This window comes from Myripristis murdjan, chromosome 4, assembly GCF_902150065.1.
Source record: "Myripristis murdjan chromosome 4, fMyrMur1.1, whole genome shotgun sequence".
Taxonomy (NCBI): Eukaryota; Metazoa; Chordata; class Actinopteri; order Holocentriformes; family Holocentridae; genus Myripristis; species Myripristis murdjan.
The window spans coordinates 19,298,870-19,313,074 of NC_043983.1; the positions used below are offsets into that span (position 1 = coordinate 19,298,870).

The 14,205-nt window shown below is 43.0% G+C and overlaps 1 protein-coding gene across 1 annotated transcript; it reads right to left on the bottom strand.

Annotated features, from left to right (window-relative positions):
• Positions 1-905: 905 nt before the first annotated feature.
• sap130a (Sin3A-associated protein a) lies at positions 906-13,738 on the bottom strand. Its single transcript, XM_030049450.1, has 21 exons — positions 13,622-13,738; positions 12,764-12,891; positions 12,379-12,644; positions 11,433-11,600; positions 11,191-11,317; positions 10,960-11,075; positions 10,734-10,858; positions 9,857-10,004; positions 9,654-9,744; positions 9,202-9,306; positions 8,924-9,065; positions 7,123-7,241; positions 6,230-6,529; positions 5,952-6,123; positions 5,593-5,691; positions 5,124-5,485; positions 4,762-5,007; positions 4,551-4,676; positions 4,314-4,417; positions 3,449-3,562; positions 906-2,443 (listed from the first exon to the last, which is right to left on the bottom strand). Exons 2-21 carry the CDS (start codon positions 12,873-12,875, stop codon positions 2,285-2,287), a joined length of 3,201 nt encoding a protein of 1,066 aa, XP_029905310.1. The 5' UTR covers positions 12,876-12,891; positions 13,622-13,738; the 3' UTR covers positions 906-2,284.
• Positions 13,739-14,205: the final 467 nt, after the last annotated feature.

A 14,205-nucleotide genomic window follows, 5' to 3' on the forward strand; every position in this document is an offset into this window, starting at 1 on the left:
ACTGCTGTTCTTATACTTAATTGAAAGATCTCATGAGCTTGAAAAGAAATCCAAAACTTCAAAACAATTTCAACTGTGTGTTAACTTCATTTCACGACTCATAAATGAATAAAATACATAAAATTACAATTACAAATCTAGGAGGCGCGAACGCCATTTGCCTCCATTCTGAAACACTACTTGAAAATTGTGTACATGCTGTGGGCTACTTTCAACTGCACTGCATTCAACACAAACATGAACACAGGTGGCGGCAACAGATCTCCAAGGCAGCAAGTATCAGAAACTGCGTTCAACAAGTCATCTGTTTGCTAAAAAAGGGAAAATGTCCCTTTAAGACTGAAAGATCCTGACATCACAGGTGGAGTAACGTCAAGACTTTCGGCTGCACTTAGAGGCAATTATGTTGTAAACAGCAGATAATGAGGTGGACTGGAATGTCACGTCTACAGATTGATAGGTGAAGGCTGGAAGTGTGAAGGTGTAAACTTGCTGGTAATACAGAAGTTGATACTCTCCATGCTAGCAGAAGTAAATTCATTATCCGCAGGAAGACTGTGTGCTGAGAGCAGAGCTAAAACTTTTAAAACCGCAAGAGATTTCAGATTGGTATATCAGTTTATATCTGCAGAAATAAAGCAGTCAGTGTTCTCATCCATACAGGATATGATAATAGACCTGATAATACTGTAAGGCAGATGGGTGTGGTCTGTTTGACTAAATCGAGAGGATTTCCTTGGCACACAAACGAACCTAAACAAACAATTCTTACTTTCTATAATGGAAGAAAAAGAAAAAGTTGTTGAGGCATTCTTGGGTGTACAGTGAAAAGGATTAAAAAGAATCTGTGACCCAAACTGATACTGAAAAAAAAGAAAGAAAAAAAAAAAACAGATTACAGGGTATCTTGTATTGTTGAAGTAACTTTACTATAATTACACAGACAAAAACAATGTACAATACCTGGATGTTTCAGGCTGACTTCATCTCATAACGTTATTATCGTTACACTCTGTGAATGAAGCGCCACATCACACAGCACAAAATGTTTCATAGAGTACAAAACTTGAAAAGAACCAGGTCAATGGAAAACCAAAAAGCACATTTACAGTGATTTACATAAATGCATTCCACCACTCTAATTACACAGAGATACTCTTTTCTTTCAAGCACGGTACCTTTTGAAACCAAATGTACATTGTAATCACTGCATGATATCCACGCACTCAGATGGACAGCAGTTTTACATGTAAAGGTAACCCAGCATTATGCATACTCAGTGTGTTTTCATCATCAAATAAACATCTAAGGACACAATTTATCCTTTAAGAGCATTTTTTCTTTGTATATTCATCAATTCAACGTGCCACTTTTAAGTTTTCTAATAGTAATACTTTTTCCTCAATCCACTACGGTCTTCCATGAAACGTTTAGACTGAGTAGAACATATCAAACCTAAACTTGTGGCCGATAGCTAATACATTTTGTGATACTAGATAATCAAATCTCACCTTAACAAAAAATTAAAATAATGCAGGGTCCTCTGAGAAAATGGAGAAGAAGTGAAATTGACCTCTGACCCTATTTTTAATGATAAATTCTATTTTAAGATTTCCATAGTGTTTGGAGAGCTTTCACACGTCCCGGTCCATCTCAGGTACACCAAGAAAATGAAGGCACAGATTGATGAAAAGAGCACAAGGGCGAGATCAAGATTAGTCTGTATACACACCGTTTACTAAAGGATTCCTCTGATACAATTTTGATTTAACCCACAGAGTAATTGCTCAAGTCTTTCAGCTTAGTTTGAACACTTTATCACTGACAGGGCAAACGGGATCTGAGATTTACTGCTCCTGCATTATATGGGAGAGAGTGCCAAATACCACAGAAGTGACACTATGTGATATTTGGAACACTTTCTCTTGGGAAACAAAATGAAGAGGTGAAACAAAAAATGACTAAAATGGTCTCTTGGGCCTTCAAAAATAGAACAAAAGACAAGGGAGGGGAGAAAAAAAACTGAGGGAGCCAGCCAGTTGGCCGATCTAATGCAACCTAAGATCTTCCACACTCGGCACTGTCTTGAATGAGAACCTTCTCTTGATGGGATTTTCTGCTTTTCAGGTTTTGAACCCCTCCTGTCACTTCTCTCCGTCCACTCTCAGGCAGATGGGGAGGGTGCGTGCGATTGTGCGCAGCAAATCATAGCACCAGATTCTGAGCAGCTCCTTAACCCGTTCAGAGGGGACAGCGGTGGCGTCGACAGAGGAGTAGCACCCACTTATGCCCGTTCTTTGCGCTTCAGTTTGGAGGACTTCTTGACAGCACCATTCTTGTTGAGTAGCTTCAGTACCTTGTCTTTGTGGTCAAGCACTTTCATCATGGTGTCTCTGGCCTCAGTCACCTGGTCCATCACCAACTTACAGCGCTGCATGTTACCCTAAGGACAAGCAAAAAATCACTTGAGCTGTACAAACTTTATTATTCTCATTTTTGTTTGGCTTCACCAAAAACAATCGCAGCCAAGGCTGCCCAACCCTGTAGAATTAATACAGGTCATAAATGTAACTGCATGCATTTGAAAAACAATCCCTATAGCTCAACTTTGTGCTTGATGACTGTTTCGACAGGCTGCTGCAAGGCAGGATGTTGTAATCTTGATGTGTGAACAGCATATTTTTACAAGTCTTGGTGAATGAAAAATAGTATTTTTCTTTGGCACTAAAGTCATTCAAATAAATTTCTCACTCAGCGTGGTTTACAATTTGACAGTTCCCTAAATATGGAAAGCAAATGACAATACAAACGCCACTAGTTAGATAGATATATAGGTAAATAGATACTTTATTGATCCCAAATAGGGAAATTCTTGAAGTGCTGAAAAATACAAAACACACAACACTACACAGACACAACTGTTTATTCAGTGACAGGGCTCAGTCTTGTTAGTGATGATTCTACTGCCCAGGAGCGTTTCAATGATAGCGCCGAGTGCGCCATCTCTATCGCTTCCTGTATGCTCCATTCTGTTCATGATTATCAGAGTCAGTTGTATGTTAAGGCTAGATTAAAGAGGACCATGTGGTGCAGCTTCCTGAAGGCTGGGTCATAACAGTGATTGATAATTTAATGTGAAAATTCTTTTAAAAAAAAAAAAAAAAAAAGTTCCCAAATATGCATCCCCACTTGTCATCACTTTAGACAACAGAATCACAAGCCAATTTCATCACGATATGATTATACTGAAAAATGATCCTGAATTATTGCCCAGACCTACCTGTTGGTACAGACAAAAACAGAGGAAAAGGAAGCTCTTGAAAGAATTGAGCCTCACAATACGTTCAGCCGAACATCATGAATCAGTAGCCATGATGCAATGGTCTGTGAAATTGAACAGCCAAGAATTGTACTTTGTAAGTTCCTAAACTGCAGGTTATAAACTTACCTGTATAAGCTCATTAATTCGGTGAAGGTCGTCATCAGCTCCCGCTCTCTTCTTTGGAATCAGGTCTTCTTGAAGGGTGGAGAGGCGGCTGTACACATCATTCTCCAAACTTGACTACAGATGAAGCCACAGACAAACATTGTGTTTTGGTTTGTTTGTTTGACAAATGGCTGATACTCAAGGTTTACTTTCTCTCCAAACAGTTAAAATTATTAAACTCAAAATAAATGGGCGTGGAAAGACCAAAGTGCCCATTGACTGAAAGGACTGGAGAAAAAAAATCAAACAATAACTTGTGGGCAGCATGCACTGCAAAAAAAAAAAAAAAAAAAAAAAAGACAAAGAGGATACGTTCTCTACAAATGATGCAGACATCCTTGAGGCCTATCAGGATCAAACATGTCACTGTCACCTTTTCTGATTTGTAACTGTAGCACTCCTCTCGATTCATTCAGTGTAAATTTGAACATTTCAGAGCGGAAGTTAGATGCAGAATTTTTAGGTTTCATCAAAATCCAACCAAAAGAGTGTGAGAGAGAAGATCGACTGGAGACAGACCAATCCATCCCTCTAAATCATGTCAAACTCAAGACCCAAAGGCCAGATCAGGTCCATGGCATAATTGTATGTGGCCCACAAGAATTTTTAATGTTCTATTAATACTGGCCTAGTTCCATAATTTCCCACAATGCAGACAATACAAAAACCCAACATGCACTGCAACATCCTGCAGTATCAACACCATGAAACACCTCCATGCCCCTGCCTCCTCCTCTTGCATCTTTACAAAAGAGAATGGAATGAATCGGGCTGTCTTGGAGGTTGTCAGCATTTTTTATGTCTGCACCCCGAAGCCAGCACTCACCAGCTGCCTGAGCTGTGCAGCACACAGGTGAATTTTCCAGCCTTGTGCTCTGCATGCCACTCCTCTCTGATTGGCCATATCCTGTAAGGAGCCCTTCTTCTCCTCTGAGAGAGAACAAGAACCATTATGAGCAGGGGAGAGCCACTGTTACACATTCTCATAAGCGCTATTAAGTCACTGTGCATACATGTTGTTAAAAAAAAAGAACTATTTGACATCTGCATACAACCCACTGACCTTTGACCCGAATGTCGCTGTATCTCTGGAAGTGATGGTAGGCAGCTTTCCATGGGTTACGGTAGTGACGCAAAAGGGTAACAGGTGGCCGTGGCCTCACTGGTACGTAACGCACTCCTTCCTCGTCTGAAGAGCAAAAAAGTGTTGAACAAGTGATAGTGCTCAAAAGTAAGATCATATCATCACTATGAGTAGGGATGCAATTACATACCGACATATTCCCTTGGAGGAGATTCGCGCCTCTCAGCCCGGCCAGTGAGGGGCCTGCCGGTGGCCCTCTCCTCGTCTGTGCTATTGGTTTCCACCATCTCACTCTCCTCTGTGGAAATAACATGCTGCTGCTTGCGGGGCTTCTTCCTGGGGGAAGCCCCAGGGATCAGATCTCCAGTAGCAGGAGTGTTAAGGGAGGAGGCCTGGGTGGTGAGGGCTGGTGCTGACGACAAGTTCACATTGGCATCTGCGGGTGGGAGGGTACATATATGCACTCACTTAAAGGTATATTACAGTCTGCGTGATCAATTATGTCCCACACCGCATTGCTCATGACATGTGGGGGGAAAACATGCACTTTACCTGGCTGTGAAGTGTCCATGGGCTCCACCTCCTGCTTGATCTTCACATCAGGACAAGCGGAGCTGGCAGCACATGCTGCGGTGCTGCTGGCAGCAGGCTGAGTGGGAGAGGACACTGTGTTGGCCATTGAGGCAGGAACAGGGGGGGTGACAGCCATGGCTGCTGGCAAGGCAGAGAGCACGGTGGATGGCTGGGAGGGGGGCACAGGCCCAGGGGGGGCCAACATAGTAGGAATGGCTTGGGCGAGGTGCTGAGCATTGGAGGACACAGCCTGCTGCTCCCCACCCTGAGAGGGCAATGCTTCTACTGTAGCCATGACGGGAGGTGCCATGGCCATGTGCACCTCAGCTTTGGGCTTCACACTGAGAGAGAGAGATTCAAAGGATCATGTTACAGACTCATATCAAAACAGTTATCACAGGACGTGAATATGAATGCAGCTGATGTGACAGATGTGAAAGAAGCTCACCCTGCAGGTCTGGGAGATCCTGCTCCTCTCATTCCACTCTCGATCCTGCCACTGTTGGCCTCGCTGGGCTGGGCCGGGATCAGGTTCTTACGAACACAACTGAAACACACAAAGCCAAGTAGGTTATGTTTGCTTAAAGTGTAATCTAACAATCCTGTTTCCATTTTTTTTAAAAAAATCAAAATAATCAATAAATGGTAACTAGGGATTCTGCCTGGTCTATCTTTAACTGGTTTTCATGAGAGTGGCCTTAATCATCTAGAATATGTGACTGCGAATGAATAATATTTTTGTTATAAACCACTAGTGTCTATAAATCAAGCTCCATTAAAAGACAGTGACTCAAGTGCTTTACTCACCCTTCATTGGTAGGCTTCTTGCGGAGGATGCTGGGTCTCGGGGAGGACACCAGGGTGGGAGCTCCTCCTACTCCTCCCTGGGCATGTGCCTGCACCATGGTAGCTACTGGCTGGGTGCTGCTGAATGTGCTGCTGATGGGGCTAGCTACAAAGCCGTCAGCCAAAACAACTCCTGGAGGGAACAGAGCTCACATTACAAACTCACAATTCAGACTTCTCAACATGACATTATTCACATTAACACTGCCTCACTGAGCTGCCATCTAAGTTGTCATTACCAGGTTTCGCTTCAGACTGTGGCTGCTGCTGTTGCTGCTGCTGCTGAGTGACTATTGGTGCCTGCTGGATTCCTTGAGTGGTGATCGACGCAGAAGTGTGCAAACCCTGCACTCCTATCGGTGCAGGCTGAATCCCCTGCGCAGCAATTGGTGCTGGCTGGATCCCTTGGGTACTGATTTGTGCAGACTGCAGACCAATCCGGTCCACTGCCATCAGCTGCATGGGGTTTAGGTGGACAGTGGTGGCCACTCCTACTCCAGCTTGGGTGGGCAATGCAGAACTTGGAGCTTGAGGAGTAACTTATCAAAAAGACAGATATAGTCAGTTATAAAGATAAAGACAGTCAATAAAAATAGATTTTTCTGCTCTAAAGTCATTAAATTGGCAAATCTCTTCAGTGTATGAGGTTTAAGTACAAACTGATGGGTATGAATTGTCTTTCGCTTACTTGTAAAAGTGCATCAGAAAGAGTATTATACCTAACTCTAAACCAAAACTGCTGGTGAGAAACAACCACAAATTAGTCATGTCTGTCTTTATGCTTCATAGCAGGAACATGATGATTCAGTGCAAGGTGGACAACTCAGGCACTTGACTAGGTATGAAAAATGGCTAATCTACTGAATACAATCTGAAAAATGCAGTTCTTCAACTATTTAATCAATATGGCCAAAAATATCCCAAATTTCTGCAGACAATCGGCACTTTAACCTCCTAGAGTAATTTTAGGATTCATATGACTCCCTGTATGTCAAACTAACCAGTCAATGGTATACTAAAACATGCAATAGTCACTACAACAGTTTGCTGTGAACCACAAAAAAATGTATACAGAGTTGAAAAAATTACTCAAGAGAAAACGAAAAACACAAAATCAGCTAGTTGTGCTCACCAGGATACTGGCGGATGGTGGAGACAGAACTTGTGATTGGGGTGTAAGTGTGTGTCAGAGGGTATGGAGATGAGGAGTAGGTGGGCAGGAAATACTGGAACTGCACTGGCACAGATGGCCTGGAAAAGGAGATAATAAAGATTAAAGCAAGCTCAAGATTCATTAGCACCTAAACAAGGAATCTGTAATTATTTGGACATATTAATTCTGTGCATGTAAGTCATGTGCTCATTACCGCTGTAACAATAATTTAAGATAAAAATGCAGCTGCACAATTTATGTATACATTTTTCATCTTGATTGTTTTCCCCAATGCTGTGATCATGATTATTAATGTTGAGTTTGAGAACATTAGGGAGAGATTTAGGGAGACTCACTGCACAGCGTTATGTACACATGAGTGTGCAGGAGGAAGATGAAAGCAGGATGCTGCAGCAACTTTTGCTTTCAGGCACTCACTCTACCAGATTTTGTGATAATTCTTTGGGTGAGTGGTGGGATTACTTTGAAGCTCAACAAATAAAGTTTGCACAGTATCAGTGCTTTGCCCACCGATGCTTCATTTGTGTTGAACAGGAATACAAACTGACAAAAATATATGCTGCACCCTTGACAGCTATGCCTTGTAACAGTGCATGTACAGCAGAGGAACATTAATGGAGTACTTGAACTGATGATACAATGACAGCTGTAACAGAATTAAATACCTACATATGTTCACAAAGTACAAATGGCAGATGAGTCAACTAAATAGTGCCTGAGCTACAGTCTTCACTGTGTCTTCTCCAGAGTTCACACCAGGTAGGAATGTGCGAAAAATGGCTGAACGTGGCTATCAGATGTCAGCATCCGCCTCCTTATACCCACAAAACCTTAGACGACGGATTTATTCTCTGTAGTTGGCTTAGATCATGTTCTCATACCACAGTTCACTTGGAAGATAACTGAGAGTGGTAAAAAGAAGCAGCACTGATGAACTGTGATGCTTTCTTGGATGACTATGTCAATGTAAGACACTTAATGACTGCACTTTTTTTTGAATACATAAAATATTTATTTTATTTCAACACTGACACCGTGGTCTGTTTGTTTACTGGCTATAAAAAGGCACTCTGTGTTGCTTCTACCTTTGAAAAACGCACCTCTGGGCTGTGAGTCACCTCAGCAGGGCAACATGATGTCAGTGATGAGTTAACTTTCGAGAAGCGTTTGAGTGAGAGCAGGGCAGATAGCATTTCACCTAGTATCTTCTGTACTAAAAATCAGTTGTGTGGGCACGCTTTGGACGGTATGAAATGGAAGGCAAAACAGAGCTTCACAGAATTCATGTAGTTTGTAAGCAGCGCAACAAAAAAAATTAAATGCCTCAGCAACATTTCTAACCTCATGTTACACATTTTCATCCAGAGAAGGAAAAACAACTTCCCTCTCTCATTGTTATATTTATGTATGTTGCTATAAATGCTGTACTTTAGTGAAACACTGAGTACTCTAATAAGCTTGGATTTATATTCTGTGAGCGGAGGTTTTGTTTGACCTGAAAAGGCAGTAAATACAGCCTGGGGAAATGATCAAACACTTATGGATTCCCACCATTAAAGAGGACTGCGATCCACGCTGTCAGGTGTCATGGTGTAATCACTTGGTGTGCACCCGAGTTCAAAAAACATTGCTCTCATCTGCTCAAACGAACTGAACAAGCGAGCACTCCAGGGTTCGATTAAACTGCTTCAAACACAGTTGGTGTTCACAAGCCCTAAACCTCAGAATTAGTTCACCAGCCTCAGACATTTGCGCTCACCTGTTGTCACTTCTTGCTTCCATGGTGACTGGGTTGGGAGATGAGCGGTGGCCTGAGATGGGGATGAGGTTCGCCCTCTCTCCTGGGTAGTCAGGCTGTACACGGGGAGAAGTGTGGGCGATGGGCTGAGGGACCACTTTAGCTGCAAACACAAAAGGAGAGTTGGTAAAAATGCGCTATAAATTACATAACTTTACACTGACACATCCTGCTTACGAAGCATACAACAGTGTTTCATCGAGTCACGACAATGGGCTTTGAGTAAAGCGTGAACTTACCGACAGGGATGGCAGAGGTGGTCACTGCTGTAGCATGAGAGGAGTGTGAGGCCATTGTCATGGTAACAATAGTACTACTGGTCATTTGGGTATGTGGCACAGTGCCTAAACATGAGGAAGAAAGACAGGATTGGGTATATGAGAGACAGACAGATGGATAAAACATACAAAAACAACATGTATTATCAAAACAGTGATGACTTTTCAAGTGATATGGCTGCTCATGTGACAGGTGAGCACTGAAAACAGGCTGAGAAATGTCAAAAATGGTAGTGTGCACACATCTACAACAGGCTGAAGAAAGCTAATTCAAACAGAGAATCCTGGAGAGTATGTATTTTGCCTTCCATTCCTCTTTTGATGAGAATTCTGTAAACTATCTCTTTCATTATATGATGAATTGTACATTACTATTGCTGTATGCTGGATACTGATACACAGACAGGCCATACCTATTGTGGTGGTTGATGGCACAGTGTTAGTGGCAACTATTGGTGCCACAGTTGCTGCAGCTACTGGTGTCACGGTACTGAAGATAGATTTCTGTGGGGGAAAATAACAGTTACTTTCAAAGTATTTCAGCCATTATACACGATGTCTTGCCATTGTTTTTATAGACCTCCATAAAGAGGCACTATGTTAAGCGGGGCCCAACCTGTGTCATGGTGTGTGGAGGCTGGGGCTTTGGAGCTCCAATTGCAGGGTGTGAGGGCAGTGTTATACGTGTGGCGGTGTCCCGGGACGTCTGAGGCCTCTGAATACTGATGGTGGCTGGAGGAGGGTGAATAGTCAGTCCAGGGCGCCTGAAAGAATCACAAAGACAAAAAAATACCATCCCATCAGAAAGCAATACAAGCATAGAATGGCTGGCTGAAAACTGGCGGAGGGAAAGGGCCAGAAAAATGGAGGGAAAGGAAACCCATGATGTCTGCAGGTGCTCTTCTCAAGAAAAAATTAAAATATTAACGGCCAAAATTTTAGACAGAACATTAAAAGAATGTAGCCAAGAAAACACAAAATGCAAGGAGTTATCAGGACTTGAGGCAGGAAAATGACAACATTAAACAGGGTTAAGCATAAGTTGTAATCCCATTGTTTAACTATATCATCCAACAGATAGTTTGTTCCATATAAGTGAACATGTACTGCTTCCCGTAGCCAAAAATAAGAAACGATGCCAACTTAAAAAGTGAAAGTTCAGACAATATTTTTCAGACGTTGCAGCTCCAGAATGCACTATACGATGAATTTGTGATTGTGGCTTCGGAAGGTGCCCGTCAAGAGATTTAAGGGGCATTAAAAAAGAGCACTAAAGCAGCTTTTTCCACAGAACTTAAACACAGACATCCCACTGTTTCCAATTTCTTAACACACTATCTCCCAAAAGAAAACACTTTATTATTTAGATATGAAAGTCTTTATGACTGAAATCAGTGGGGACTGAGTTGACTAATTACTATTCCTACTACTTCACCATTCATGATCTCTCCCTATGGTACAGTCCAAAAAAATCTTATCATAATATTACTTACCCATGCACCATGTCTGCAGAGTGTGTGACTGTCGGGCTGATAACTGGAGACTGAGTTCTAGTTGCTGAGATAGGAGCCACAACGGTCGGGAGCACGGCTGTAGAGGTGGTCACTGCAGGGCGAGACTGCCAACACAAAGGGAAAACACAATACGTTTACACACACAATATGTTTAAATGGCCCTCATAATAATCCAGCTGCTTCAAATGGAATTAGATCAGGGCACCTGAATAGTCTGGTGGATGATATGCTGCACTGTGGGCTGGCCGGGACCGGCACTGGCTCCAGACGCTGGCCGCAGGACAGTTTTGGAGCTCGACATTACAGCTGCAGCAGCAGCCCCTACAGGGCAAACAGCACACTGGTCAGGCAACATACATTGATAAAAATTAAAGACAAATGTATTGCTGTTTCAATTTTATCTAAAGTGTTGTCATACTGATTATACCATGCGTACCCCGAGGTAAATGGGAGGTGAATGTCTGAGGAGGGACCGCAGGAGTCCCAATCTGCAATGCAGGGGGACTGCTCCTAATGATCTGGATGTTAGCTGGCATTAGGTGGTGTAGGTTGCTGGAGTGACCCTGAAACACAATGAAAGCCCAGAACATCAGCAATCAACAGAAATAACAACATTCCCCCGTGGTGGGACTAATAAAGGCTTATCTTACACCAAAAGTCATTGCAGAGTGTTTTTACCTGCTGACCGCTAATGGTTGCCACAGGAATGGACGGGGTTGGAGCAATACTGCTCTCTAAAGTGACAGTAATGTGACCAGGCACCTTTGGGGGTATGGGAATATGACCCTGGTTGGAAGCTGGTGCTGGGGCAATGAGACGACTTGGCATAGGTGACTTCAACACAGCCTTAATAAAAGGGACACAGAGATGCAAATGAACTATTTGTTGTCACACCACTGAAGGTTTGGAGTACAACAGAGTTACCAAAAAGGCTAAATACTAGAATTTTATTTCTATATAGTAGCAGTTGCTGAGATGCCTCCATTGGCCATGGAACAGTAAATATGACGTACAATACCTGTACACCTTCAGCTAAAGAAAGACAATATGACTCAAGTCAAATCATCTTCAAATGGTATCTTCAAATGTTTTGCATTATGACATTTGATTGTTGGGGATTCATTATCAATGCTATTTTCAGTCCCCTTGCTCTCTATCTGCTGGAACTACTTTGCTTCGGTATCACTATGCAGCAGCTTCATGAACCAGGTATGGAAAAAAAAACTAAGGGTAGTAAGGGTAGCTGCCGCGTAGTGATGCAGAAATAAATAAATAAAGTAGTTAGCAAGTAAGAGGGCTGGAAAAGATCACCTAATGAATACCAAACAGTGTCTTGTTGTGCATCCTTCAAAACTAATTCGCCACTCAAAGACATCCCGTCTGCAGGGTCAGATACACTTCATTTTGGAGAAGAACACGCCCAGTAAAGCACTCGTTCTCACAATAGGGAAAGAGCTGACAGGTCAAACTTTGAGGATGTACTACTAATGAGTAGCAAGTAACAGTATAAGGGTAGGAACCCAAACCATCAGTTCAATTCTATATCCGTGTCTTTTTCTACCCATTTAGATAATATTATACTGGAGGTTTCAACTGCCAGAGATGCAACCGTGGTCTTCCTCACCTTCATTTGGCCCTCAGTGAGGGCTGCAGGCTGGCCCTGAGGGAGATGTACAGAGGGGGCAGGCACAGTCACAGGCGTACCAGGCTGGATGGGCACTGTCTGGGGCGAGGCTTGAGGCTGGCCGTGTGTCTGGACCTGTGGGTAAGGTCTGACCACCACGGTCTCTTGCTTGTCATCTCTGAAAGCTAAGGTTCCTCCACCCCCACTGGGAGGATGATCCTGCGGCCCATGGTCAGCATCACGACTGTTATCCAAATCTGCACCAGCTGATAGAAAAAAAAAACATGACTTGATGGTGACACATGTTTTGTGCACAACTTCAAAAGCCATCTTATCCTAACTACATCTGACATGCGCTGTGATTCTACAAGTTTAATGACCATACCTTGCTGATTTGATGGCTGATTCACAGGAACCAGGTTTCCGCCAGCAGGGATCTGGGCTGCTCCTCCAGTGGGAGCAGGCAGCCCATGTCTTGAGAATTGCTGGGAACTCATTTTAACAGTTTGTCACCTACAACAAACACAAAGTGGGAAAATAAAGCTAATATCACATGTATTGGAGTCAATTTCGCACCAATTACGAGCCGCACGATATATACTGCCTCCACAGAAAGGACATGATAACAAATGCTTTCAGGTTAATTAATAACAAGCCAATGGTGAGACATAACACACTAGCATGGGGGGGTGTTGCGGGTTACCAGCTAGCAAAAAGTAAAGGATGAGCAGAAAGCGTCGGCTAGCTGATGTTGATAAACGGGATATAACTAAAATATGATGAGATTATCAGGACAACAGAGCTGGACAGTCGATAGCATGGTGTTGAATCGCCAACAACATTACAGGCAAATGACACAGCTGCTCGTCAGTAACGTTAACTATAGCGTAACGTAATTTGTCAGATGTTAAGTTAACCTACAGGTTACCAGCAAGTACAAGAAAGTCCTCTTTGCCACCGTACTCTAACTCGATCAAACGCGATGTGAGCTGGTTGATAAAAACTGCACTGCGGCCACCTCTTTAATCTCGGTAATGTTGGAAGTAAAAAAAAAAAAAAAAAAGAGCTAGCTCGTTAGCCGGCGGCTATCTCTTAGCATGCCAGCAAGCTAACGTTGCACTCGCGAACGCTGGTGCCGCCTGCTTTTCTTGCAAAAAAATCTCAACTTTCCAAAGAGTTTGTTGGCGAATAACACACGGGACTGGCTGAACGAGTGTATTTCTGTGTGGGTGCAGATTTTTACCGTATCGCAGAGTTACTGAGCAATTGTCGCTATTTATTGCAATTTTCCCATTCGTCTTTTCTTTCTCCCAACAACATGTAAGCCGGAAGAACGCTCAGGAAGGAACAGACCTCCCTGTTTCTTTCGACCAATCAGAGGAGAGACTCGCAGCGCCCTGACCAACCGCAGCGCCGGAAATATTTTCACCAACCAAACCCGGGGAGGGAGAGACCAACTCGGAGACGCGGGGAGAGGGAATCGCGAAAATCTCATCGCCACAGATTACTGGATGACTTCGTTTTTTGCATTTCAGCTTGCACATAGCCATAGCAAGTCATTTAGGTTTATAAACGTAACTTCGCAACGTTCAATTCGCGTGCTTTCCCTTGTCGCATCCGGATACGTGACGTAAATAAGTAAATAGGATAGAACCGCCTTCTGCCTACAAATTGATTGGAGCTCCTGTGGAGTGTAATGTGATCGCAATGCTTTGTTTGAGACACTAGGGGGCAGTAGCCAGCCGCATAGGTTAGTGTAAGGGACAATTAAAGCGTTCAGCAGAAAGGAATCTGTAAATTATGATGAACAAAATGTTTAAGGCAGTC

What these genes read in the sequence shown, in the direction of transcription:
- sap130a (XM_030049450.1), bottom strand. Translation starts at nt 12,875, where the DNA reads ATGAGTTCCCAGCAATTCTCAAGACATGGGCTGCCTGCTCCCACTGGA. An exon ending in CACCTCCCATTTACCTCGGG is followed by an intron (nt 11,076 to 11,190) that starts GTACGCATGGTA and finishes TTTGCCCTGTAG; the next exon opens with GGGCTGCTGCTGCAGCTGTA. An exon ending in GAAGCAAGAAGTGACAACAG is followed by an intron (nt 7,242 to 8,923) that starts GTGAGCGCAAAT and finishes CTCCTTTTCCAG; the next exon opens with GCCATCTGTGCCAGTGCAGT.